The following is a 12,765-nucleotide window of genomic DNA, read 5'->3' as shown; positions in this document are numbered from 1 at the left end:
TTTCTGACCACCGGATGGCGCCCGCAAAGGCTGCCTCGTTAAGTTTGTCTCGTCCCTTCTTTGTTGTTTTTTAGTATGTGTTAAATGTATGTTTTAGTGTTCTTTAGCTCGTTTTATGTGGGGGGTTGAGGGAAACTTTTTAAAATCTCTTACCTCGATGGAGATGTGATTTTTTTTTTGTGTTTCGTATCTCCGTCCGCATTGTGGCCTAACATCATGGAGCTTGTGGCCTCTGCTGGAGACCGACTTTGGGAGCTCCAACCGCGGGAACCTGTGGACTAACATTGTGGAGCTGGCTGTCCCTTTTGGGGATCGACCTTGGAGCTCCAACCGCGGGAGCGTACGGACTTTGACATTGTGGAGCTCGCGGTCCCTGGTTAGAGACCGGCTTCGGGAGCTCAAAGCCGCAGGAGCTTCGATCGCCCCAACACGGGAGCTTCGATCGCCGGCTGCGGGAGCTTCAATTGTCCCAACTGCGGATGGTTCGACTACCCCGACCACGGGACAATAAAGAGGAAGATTAAACTTTATGGCCTTCCATCACAGAGGAATGTGGGGAATCTGCTGTGGTGGATGTTTATGTTAACTTTTATGCAGTTGTGTGTCTTGTTGTTTTTTTAAGTATGGCAGTAAGGTATTTTGAGTTTCATTGTATCTTAATTGGTACACGTGACAATAAACAAACCTTTGAACCTTTGAATTTATCAGCTGTCACAATTGCTCGTTTAAAGCTATCTCACAATTACTCATATAAAGAAAAAGGAAACATAAATTGGTATCTTACCTTCCAAAATGCATAATTGAACTGTAATCATATTCTGTCACCAAGTTATTGGATTTCTTTACATTAAAGTTGTGCTCAAATCCTGTAAAAATAATTCAAAATACTCTTTTCTACTGTATAAACTGTGTTTTATACATCATGCTTTACATTATCAGATATTACTATTATGTCATCAAAATATTATACAGTGACATCAATGAGGCTGTATAAATCAATATGACCACAAAACAATTATTAATATATGGCTTTTATTTATTTTATTTTATTTGTATAACTTTATTAATCTGGTTACTTTATTGGTCGGATGATAAAAGAAAATACGCAGAGAAAAGTAAGCAGTATAATTAGAAGAAAATATTTACTTGTGATCCATAAGATTCTTAATAATTCACTGTGTTAAGTACAGATAACACAATTGAGTTCAATTATGTAGCAAATATTAATGATATTATGATTAGTAGAAATAGAAACATTAAATTAAATTAGGAATAAATGTTAACAAATTTAAATGTGTGGAAAATCTGTCAGATGGATATAAGCATATTCATGGGGTCATCAATTCTGGATGTAATATAGTTGCCTAAAAATTGGATCACCTAGCTCTAGTTCTTCTATTACGGTGTGAATGAAAATTGTTAACCCAAAATAAACTGCATTTCTAACCACTAATCAAACGATCTAACCAAATGATCAAGCTTGAGGGAGTGCAGGGTAGATTCACCAGGTTAATTCCCAGGATGGTGGGACTGACATATGATGAAAGAATGGGTCGACTGGGCTTGTATTTATTGGAATTTAGAAGGAGAGGGTATCTTATTGAAACATATAAAATTCTTAAGGGATTGGACAGGATAGAGGCAGGAAAAAAAATATTGATGTTGGGGGAGCCCTGAACCAGGGGTCACAGTTTAAGAATAAGTGGTAGGCCATTTAGGACTGAGATGAGGAAATACTTTTTCACCTAGAGAGTTGTGAATCTGTGGAATTCTCTGCCACAATAGCCAGTGGAGGCCAATTCACTGGATGTTTTCAAGAGTGTTAGATTTAGCTCTTAGGACGAACGGAATCAAGTGATATGGGGAAAAAGCGGGAACGCGGACTGATTTTGGATGATCAGCCATGATCATATTGAACAGGAGTAGGCGGTGCTGGCCTGGAGGGCCGAATGGCCTACTCCTGCACCTATTTTTTATGTTACTATGTAACTTGACCAGACACTTCCATGTTTGGGATATTCTGACATATTCTGAGTATTAATTATCTATAACAATCTTAGAAACATAAATACAGGAGTAGGAGTAGGCCATCTGGACTTCTGCATTATTCATTAGAATATTTTACTTCAGTGTGACTACGTGAAGACCCTGCAAGCACGCATGCGCGACATATCATTTACGCGCATTGCACTAGTGACGGGCGGGGGGAAGAGCGCTCCCGCGGCAAAATTGAAAAAATGGACCTAGAAGGTAAGAGAAAATTTATTCTAAGGTTGTATTTCTTCCCCTTGCTGTGTTTTGTGTTTCAGCACTTTGGACAAGGGGAAGAAAAAACGGATCGCGTTTTAATGGCTGCGGGGAACTGTGAAAGTTCCGACAGCCCGACAGCCGAGGGCGACCAGCAGCACCTGGACCGCAGGCTGAGGTCCAATCACTCAGCACGGTTGGGGCTGCAATATGGAGCGGCCTCCAACAGGAGAAGACCGGGGACTCTGGTGCCGACTCACCTCGTCGCGGAGCTGGCCGAGTCCGGAGCGGGTGGAGCGGTGGTGGAGCGCTGCTGCTGCTGCTGCTGCGGCCCGACCTCCGGAGATTCGGAGGCTGCAACTGCGGGTCTGGCGGACGGAGGCACCGGGAGCCCGCGGGTCCCTGGAGGGAGACCGCTTTTCAGGGCTCCTGCAACGGCGACTTCTCCCGCCCGAGTTGCGGGGTTGAAGAGCTCCAGGAGCGGGGCCTGACTCGCACCACCCGGCGTGGCTTTAATGGCCGCGGGATAATCGCCATTGCCAGCCGGGGGCTTTGACTTTGACTCTGACATGGGGGGGGGGGGAGAGTGCAGTGGAGAAATAAGTTTTTTTGGCCTTCCATCACAGCGATGTGATGGATGTTTATGTAAAATGTTAATTATGTTGTGTCTTGGGTCTATTTGTTTGTAATGTATGGCTGCAGAAACGGCATTTCGTTTGGACCTCAAGGGGTCCAAATGACAATTAAATTGAATTGAATTGAATTGAATTGAATTGAGCCCAGCACGACGAGCTGTACACCCGGAAACAGCGCAGCGGGCTGCAGGCAAGCACAGCAAGAGTCGGTCCGGCCGATAGACTCGGGCAATCAGGCCAGGAGGACGCGCTGCCTGAGTGCAGCAGAGGTGCTGCCTCTCCCGCGTAAGCGGTTGTTGGAGCAAATGCTCCAACGTGACTTGCTCCGGGAGATGGAGCAAGCTCACTATGGGAGTCTTCGCACTCCCATAACAGCACCTTATCGAGGGCTGTAAAACAATGCATCTCCCCCGACAGATGGGAGCATTGTGGACCAGGGCAGGGTTGCTCCTGAAGAAGGGGACGTGGCTGAAGAAAACGGCAGTGTGCTGGGGGTACAGGATCCTAAGGAGCTACTGGGAGTGGTCACCAAATTTGCGGATCACCGGAATCAGGAGTACCATTGCAGACCAAGCTGGCAGCCAGCATCGACTACCTGTATTTCCATCCTCTGCAGGAACAGGTTGTTAACGAACCTACGGAGAAGTATATGCCTCCTGTGAACTTTACTTCGTTAAAAGTGCCTGCAGTAAACAATGCGATCTGGGGGTACAGTGGGACTGGCATAAGAACCCAGGAGGTCAAACTACAGAAGATTCTAAAACTTCTGAGAGGACATATCATTGGTTGCTCATTCAGTCGATGGTACAGAGATGACGGACACCCAGCAGGACACTGACATTGCTCCGCAATACCCAGTATGAAATCAATTGCTTGCGAGAGCGCAGTAAACCTGCCCTAAACCCCAAATTTGCAGGGTTGTGCGAAACAGCTGCAACACAACTGCAGATACTACAGTTTGGAGGGGAAACTTGTCTAAACAAATAAAAGAGCTCGACGAAGAGTTTAAAGCCGTCGGACTCATGAGGGCGTCATCAGCAACGGGCAGACCACACACCTCAGACGGCAGCACCCCTATGCATCCACCAGCAGGCATCAACACCAGGACGCTGGTGAAAGCATGAGGGCCGCGCAGCAACCACAAAGGTCCTTTTTAGGCCAAGGCCCAGAGCGACCCTCATGGAAAACATGCCAACCTCGCACTCTGGCGCCTCTTCCGCAGAAGATGAAGAAGGGGACGTACCACCGGCAACCAGGGAGGTAGGTGGATCTGGTTCCTTCCAGAACACAAAAGGTGTAGGACTTGTACTAACAGGGGGAATGTTACACTTGCGTTGGGAGGCATCGAGGTTATTACCACTGTGGAAATATTGTTACTGCCAAACAATTAGTTTCAGAGGGATACTTCATGGCATGCATTGATCCAAAAGATGCATACTATTCTGTACCCATACTAGGGATCATTGTCGATACCTAAAATTTAACTGGATGGGGCAACTATGGCAGTATATAGCGTTGCCTAATGGGTTAAACTTCAGCCCCAAGACTGTGCACCAAGATATTAAAACTGGCCTTGGCAATACTTAGGAAACAAAACATATTGTCATGGCATATCTTAATGATATATCAATTGTGGGGAAAAAACCCTGGAACTAGCTAAATCAGCAGTTTTAGCTACCAAACATTGTTTGAAACTCTGGGGTCCATCATCCATCCAGATAAATCTAAGTTTACGCCATCCACAACTACGGACTATTGGGATTCACAATTAACATTATCCACATGTCTGTAACATTGCCAAAGAGTAAAGCAGCAGACTTGGTGGAAGTCTGCAACAAAATTAATTGTTACAAAATAAACCATCTATTCGACAGGTGGCAAGAGTAATTGGGAAACTAGTAGCAGCATTTCCAGCTACTCAGTTTGGACCTTGCATTATTAAAGCTCAAAAATGGGAAAAGTGCAAAGCTAAAACACCTTGGAGGTCACTTTGATCGACCTATGCTGTTACCAGCCAAAGCAATTTCGGAGTTACAATGGTGGAAGGGGAATATTTGGCATAGTTCCAGCCCCATCATTGTTAGTAACCATCATTCACATTACAAACAGAGGTCAGCGCTCATGGCTGGGGAGCTACTAACACTATATCCAGAACTGGAGGTAGATGGAACATTAGGAATCATCATTACTAAAAACACTGGGTATAAATTATTTAAAGATGTTGGGTGCGTTTCATGGGCCAAAAGCCTACTGTTCACAATGCACCACCTGCATGTCCGCCTACAAATTGATAATACCACAGTGGTGGCATATATTAATCATATGGGTGGAATAAAATCGATATCATGTGTCAACCTGGCCAATACAATCTGGCAATGGTGTGTTAAAATACATATTTGGCTATCAGCAACTTACCTACCAGGTAAGCTCAATGCAGTGGCAGACACCAGGTCATGAAAATTTAATGACGGCACTGAATGGGTTGGACCACAAAAATATTTGCTGATATCACTATATGATATGGACACCAGATATCGATCTATTTGCATCTAGACTCAATCACCAGTTACCAACATATGTCGCTTGGGAACCAGACCTGGGGCAGCAGCAATGGACGCTTCTCGCTGAAATCGGGAAAATTGTTTACTCTGCTTTTCCCCCCTCCTGCCTCATCAGTCGGGTCCTATGTAAAATACATATGGTCTCAGCATCAGGTGTCTTGGAAGTACCTGATTGGCCTACACAGCCATGGGTTCCTGTGGTCCTTGACATAGTCTCTGAACCATAAGTCTATCATGCTAGATCTGGGCTGACGGACAGGACCATGAACATGATCATGATGGCCTATCGAGAATCACCAAAAAGCAGTACCTCTCCAGCATGAGAATATGGGAGTCGTATTGCTCAAGGACTGGTGTAGCGTATAATACAGCTACAATCACCAACGTCCTGGAAATTTCTGTCCAGCCTTCATATAGATGAAGGACTGAGCTGCAGCGCTATAATTGCACTAGGAGTGCCATGTCAGCTTAATGGTGGCAGGCACCACGACAACTCTCCATGGGATCTCACCCTCTAGTTGTCAAACCTATGAGGGTTATTTACAACACTAACCCTCCTAGAGCGAGGTACTCCCAGATCTGGGACGTCAGTGTTGTACTAACATTGCTAAAGGGATGGTCACCAGCAATGTCCCTGTCCTTGGAAAAGCTCACATTAAAAACAGTATGCTGATGGCACTGGTCTCAGCTCAAAGGGTCCAGTCTCTACATAAACTGAGACTGGACAATATGATGGCATCTCCAGAAAAGATAACTTTCGCATCTTGGAGCTGGTTAAACAAGATAGACCAGGAACATCAGGATAAATTTTGGAATTCCAGGCATACCCATCTGACACCCGACTGTGTGTAATGACACACCTTCTACTATACCTTAAGACTACTAAAACTTTAAGAGGTAGTAAATTGGCACTATGGGTCAGCTATAAACAGCCTAATGGCCGGGTATCTGCACAGACCATCTCTAGATGGCTCAGCCAGGTTTGGGAGCTGCTGGGGTGGATACTGACATTTTAAATCTCATTCCACAAGGGCAGCAGCAACATCGGCAGCTAGAGACATGGAAGTGCCTATGGACCATATCCTGGCAACAGCAGGATGGTCTAGAGAGAAGACCTTCCAATTCTTTTATAATAAGCCAATAACCAAACCTGCGGTGTTGCAGAATCAAGTTTGAATTCTGTAATATATTTAGCCTAAGGGAGCATTATTTTGTTAAAATAAATTGTTATTGTTTGAATTTGATTCATGTCTGAATACGATAACATATTTCCTCCCTTGGATGACCGGCAGTGAGTGAAGCATGGATTTGTTCCACGCCATGAAATCACAGATTTTTTAAATCTTCACGTAGTCACTCACGTGACTCCAAAGTAAAATAGTAAGATTAAATGAGAACTTACCAGTTTGAAGTTTGATCTTTATTTTATGAGGAGTTACGTCGAGGGATTACGTGCCCTCCACGCCCACCCTCTTATAAAGGTCAACTGGTATCCTAGTTCTTCTTATCTTACTATGTTTATTTCAACTACTATTACTGTGATTCCACACCGCTGCTTTGAAGAATGTCGCGCATGTGTGCTGGCGGGGTCTTCACGTAATCCCTCGACGTAACTCCTCATAAAATAAAGATCAAAATTCAAACTGGTAAGTTCTCGTTTAATCTTACTATTATTCTATCTCAGTGCTATATTCCAATGCTCTCTCCACACCCTTTTATGCCCTTTGTGTTTTCGGAATCTATTTATCTATTCTTTAGATTTGAAAATAATAGATGCAATAAATCTGAAATAAAAACAGAAAAACCTGAAAATAGACCAGGCAATATCTGTGGGAAAAGGAGAGTTAATCTCAGTTAAAGACACTCCTTATATTCAGCAACATTGCCTTCACAGTCTTCTGTGGTAGAGAATTTCACAACCTGTGAAGGAAGACATTTCACATCTCAGTCCTAAATGTACCCAAAGGCTGTGACCACTGCAGTCAGATGAAACAACCTCCCTTCATTCTGTCTGTTCAACCCTATGAGAATTTGATATGCTGCAATGAGACCTTCGCTCATTCTTCTAATCTCTAGTGAATACAGGCTTAGTCAACCCAATCACTCCTCATAAAACTAACCAACCAACATCAGGCATGAGACAGGAAAAAACTGAAAAAAGAGGAAGAGATAAGGGGGTCCATTGCCCCCTGGTAGGATTCCAAGCCCCCTTTATGCAGATTTTGTTGGGATAATTGTACCTTGAAATTACCGTTTTCTTGCCTGTTTACCCTCAATTTCTCGCAGGGTCTTCCCCACTCACACGGAACACCTAACTGATCACACTCACAGGGTCCCCCCCTACCTTTGTTCACACTCACAGGGACCCCCTCAATGCTCACAGGAAACCTCCCATCGTTGCTCACTCACAGGGACCCCCTCACTGCTCACACACAACCCCTCACCTTTGCTCACTCACAGGGACCCCCTCACTGCTCAAACTCGCAGGAAACCCCTCACCTTTGTTCACACTCACAGGGACCCCCTCACTGCTCAAACTCGCAGGAAACCCCTCACCTTTGTTCACACTCACAGGGACCTCCTCACCGCTCACACTCATAGGAAACCTCTCACCTTTGCTCACTTACAGGGACCCCCTCACTGCTCACATTCACAGGGAACCCCTCACTGCTCACACTCACAGGGACCCCCCCCCCCCCCATCTTTGCTCACTCACAGAGAACCTTTCACTGCTCACACTCACAGGGACCCCCTCATCTTTGCTTACGCTCACAGGGACCCCCTCACTGCTCACAGGAAATCCCCCCCCCCCATTGCTCACTCACAGGGACCCCCTCACTGCCCACACTCACAGGGACCCACCCCTTACCTTTGCTCACTCTCAAAGGGACCCCCTCACTGCTCAGACAAAACCGCTCACCTTTGCTCACTCACAGGGACCCCCTCACTGCTCACATTCACAGGAAACCCCTCACCTTTGCTCACACTCACAGGGGCCCCCTCACTGCTCACACTCACAGGGACGTCCCCTCGCCTTTAATCACACTCAAAAGAGACCCCCCCACCCTGCTCACCAGGGCTCACACACACTCCCTCTACTTGCTTTAAAAAGCTTATTGACACCGACAAGGCCTCGGCCCTGCAGCCACGTCCCGGCCTTTCCCAGCCCAGTGCCCACTCTTCCGCTGCCTCCCCCCAGGCCCTGCTCCACCAGGCCTCGCCTTGTCCCGGCCCCAGATGCCTCTCTCCTCCAATCATCATGCTGAATCTTCATGTCCCCCCTCCCCCACTGCCTGCTGACCGATGTCCCTCTCGTCCAATTGGCGCCCTCGATCATCAGTCCTACCCCTACTATCTCGCGGAAAGCAATTTATAGATTTAGATTGTTTTTAAACAAATTTCAAAATCCGCGGAAATAGCTCATGCCTGCAACATGCCCCATCTACACTAGTCCCACCTGCCTGTATTTGGCCATCTAAACCCTATCCTATCTATGTATCTGTCTAAATATTCCTTAAACATTCCAACTGTACCTGCCAACAACCTCCTCTGGCAGCTTGTTCTTTACGTCCTCCACCCTTCATGTAAAAAAGTTACCCCTCAGGTTTCTATTAAATCTTTTCCCCCTCACCTTAAACCTATGTCCTCTGGTTCTCGATTCTCCAATTCCGGGCAAGAAACTGCGCGTTTTCCCAATCCATTCCTCTCATGATTTTGTACACCTCTATAAGATCACCCCTCTTTCTCCTATGCTCCAAGGAATAAAGTCCTAGCCTGCTCAACCTCTCCCTTCAGCTCAGGGCCTCGAGTCCTGGCAACATTTTTGCAAATCGTCTCTGCACCCTTTCCAGCTTGAACACCATCATTTCTATAACATGGTTCCTAAAACTGAACATTATACTCTAAATGTGGCCTCACCAATATTTTCTATAATTGCAACATGACCTCCAAACTTCTATACATATATTTTTAATAATAGCATGCATAACACTAGTTCCTTTCAAACACCATCCTTGTTCAGTTCTTGTTGGCATACTTGGTTTGGATGCTAGTTTTCATGTGCATTGGAACCCAGAAAAAGGATGTAAAACTTGCTCTACATACATTTAGTAAGTACAAGCTCAACTTCTTATAGTTTTGTTACTTTAGTGCTGGGACTAAAAAAAAATCTGTAATTTTGTTTTTAATCTTACCTTTTACAACGTGCTCTATTTTGACTTCTACATGGTTCTTACGATCAATGCGAGAGGTTTCATGATAAAAACCAAGTGCATGCATCATTTGATGTTGTATTATACCAACATCCACACAATGAGGCTCCTGTAGTGATATTTCTTGTGTTCGTTTCCCTGGTCCTACATATGACCAACATCTGGAAAAAAATGCTTTAAAATAATTTCCTTCCTAAAACCCTTTTATTTAGATCTAAGTGTATCACATTGGTATGTAACTAGTTCTTTATCAACCTCGTATGCATGTCAGAAATACAGTATGCCAAATCTTGCGGTATTACCAGCCATTGGCCATTTGAACAGATGCGAGTCCTGGGCTTGATTGCCAATGCAACAGATGGTGCTTCGCTCCACGTTAAACTCCATATTGAGTCTAAGCTATGTTAGGGAATTGCCACTTAAGTCAGACATCACATTGATTTAAATTGGAATTCAGAGGTCTGACAGGAAAAAAACTTTTTTTGGTTGAATTATTTTATTTATTTATTTATTTATTTAAAAATAGTGGACAAAGGGGGCCTGTTTCCAGGCTTATCTTTCAATTTAATCATCAACTCATTTAAATAGTTTTAAAAAAATCATCAGTTATTTATTTGCCTCTGTACTCCACAATTTGAGATTTGTAATAGAAAAAAATCATATGTGGTTAAAGTGCACATTGTCTGATTTTAATTAAGGCCATTTTTATACATTTTGGTTTCACCATGTATAAATGACAGCAGTGTTTATACATAGTTCCCCCATTTCAGGGCACCACAATGTTTGGGACACATGGCTTCACAAGCATTTGTAATTGCTCAGGTGTGTTTAATTGCCTTCTTAATTCAGGTATAAAAGGCCTGTCCCACTTACGCAATTTTTTCGGCGACTTGCTGGCACCTGTCATAGTCGCAACAGGTCGCCAAAAATGTTGAATATCCAGCGGCGACCAGAAAAAGGTACGATGGCTGTTTGGTCGTGAGTAGTCGACCAAAGAGTCGTACCTTTTTCTGGTCGCTGCTGGATTTTCAACATTTTGAAATTTTTCGGCGACCTGCTGCAGCTATGACGGGTGCCGGCAAGTCGCCGAAAAAAGTTGCGTAAGTGAGACAAGCCCTTAAGAGAGCGCTCAGCACCTAGTCTTTCCTCCACTTTCCATCACCTTTGGAAACATTTCTTGCTGTTTATCAACGTGTGGACCAAAGTTGTGCAAATGAAAGTCAAATAAGTCATTATGAGACTGAGAAACAAGAATACAACTGCTAGAGACATCAGCCAAACCTTAGGCTAACCAAAATCAACTCTTTGGAACATCATTAAGGAGAAATAGAGCGCTGGTGAGCTTACAAATTGCCAATGGACTGGCAGGCCATGGAAGACCTCCACAGCTGATGACGGAAGAATTCTCTCTATAATAAAGAAAAACCCCCAAACACCTGTCTGACAGATCCGAAACACTCTTCAGAAGTCGGGTGTGGATTTGTCAATGACCACTGTCCGCAGAAGACTTCATGAACAGAAATACAGAGGCTACACTGCAAGATGCAAACCACTGGTTAGCTGCAAAAATAGGATGGCCGGGTTACAGTTTGCCAAGAAATACTTAAAAGAGCAACCACAGCTCTGGAAAAAGGTCTTGTGGACAGATGAGATGAAGATTAACATATCAGAGTGATGGCAAGAGTAAAGTGTGGAGGAGAGAAGGAAGTGCCCAAGATCCAAAGCATACCACCTTGTCTGTGAAACAGATGAGGTGTTATGGCCTAGGCATGTATGGCTGCTGAAGGTACTGGCTCCTTTATCGTCATTGATGATACAACTGCTGATGGTAGTAGCATAATAAATTCTGAAGTGTATAGACACATCCTATCTGCTGAAGTTCAAACAAATGCCTCAAAACTCATTGGCCGGCGGTTCATCTACAGCAAGATAATGATCCCAAACATACTGCTAAAGCAACAAATGAGTTTTTCCAAAGCGAAAAAATGGTAAATTCTTGAGTCAATCACCCGATCTGAACCCAATTGAACATGCCTTTTAAATGCTGAAGAGAAAACTGAAGGGGACTAGCCCCCAAAACAAGCATAAGCTAAAGATGGCTGCAATACAGGCCTGGCAGAGCATCACCAGAGAATATCACTCAGCAACTGGTCCATGCAAAGGATATGCAACAAAATACTAAAATTACCACTTTCATTTACATGACATTGCTATGTCCCAAACATTATGGTACCCTAAAATGGGAGGACTATGTATAAACACTGCTGTAATTTCTACATGGTGAAACCAAAATGTATAAAAATGGCCTTTATTAAAATCTGACAATTTGCACTTTAACCACATGTGATTTTTTTTTTCTATTACAAACCTCAAATTATGGAGTACAGAGGCAAATAAATAAATGATGGGTCTTTGTCCCAAACATTATGGAGAGCACCGTACATACGATCATCAGAAAATATTCCCACTTCTGACCGTTGATTAAAGAAAGGTCATTGATAAAGGAGTTTAAGATACTGTATATAGGTCCCAGTCATTGCCTTAAAAACTCTTGTATTGATTTCTTGGGGTAGAATTTATGACCTCCAAAAATTATGCCATTTTTCTTTGTACACAATATGACTTCTACAAAGTGGAGTATTTCATTTAGAGGCCCATTGATTTCAGTACCTTGATGCTACTTGGTGAAATTCTATCTTGACTGTTAAGGGCAGTCACTCTGACCTCATCGCTGGAATTCAGCTCTTCAGTCCACGCATAGCTGTGTGAAGGTCTGGTGCCGAGTACTGCTGGTATAACTCAGAATTGCATCATTCACTAAGAGTCGATGATAGCACTTTAACTTGAGGAATTAATTCTTTCCACAGAGGCTGGCCTGAGCTGCTGAGTATTTCCAGCGTTTTGTCTTAAAGCCCACCTAGTACTGAAGCACGCCTTCATCACTGCAACTAGGATCTTTGGATGTATCCTGTACTCTCTGCCATTTTTAGATTCACTCATTGGGTGAACTGAATTTTCTGGACACCAATAGACCATCTACTTGGCATTTCTGGATGTGATTGCAAATGCTTCAGGAGTTTCTTTAGCACCCACATGGTGGGCATAATTCAA

The 12,765-nt window shown here is 44.0% G+C and overlaps 1 protein-coding gene across 5 annotated transcripts in view; it reads right to left on the bottom strand.

Moving 5' to 3' along the window:
- The window catches only part of LOC129705896 (hatching enzyme 1.2-like), a 117,893-nt gene that overhangs the window by 55,065 nt on the left and 50,063 nt on the right, over positions 1-12,765 (bottom strand). For all 5 annotated transcript variants that reach the window (XM_055649797.1, XM_055649795.1, XM_055649794.1 and 2 more), the window contains 2 exons: positions 9,637-9,815; positions 785-866 (listed from right to left, as the gene is read on the bottom strand). In XM_055649797.1, coding sequence (XP_055505772.1) covers positions 785-866; positions 9,637-9,815 — 261 coding nt within the window. The remainder of the gene's footprint in view (positions 1-784; positions 867-9,636; positions 9,816-12,765) is intronic.

This window comes from Leucoraja erinacea, chromosome 18 (genome assembly GCF_028641065.1).
Source record: "Leucoraja erinacea ecotype New England chromosome 18, Leri_hhj_1, whole genome shotgun sequence".
In the NCBI taxonomy this organism is placed as follows: Eukaryota; Metazoa; Chordata; class Chondrichthyes; order Rajiformes; family Rajidae; genus Leucoraja; species Leucoraja erinaceus.
The sequence above is the reverse complement of the archived record's forward strand: the minus strand, read 5'-3'. Positions and strand labels throughout refer to the sequence as shown.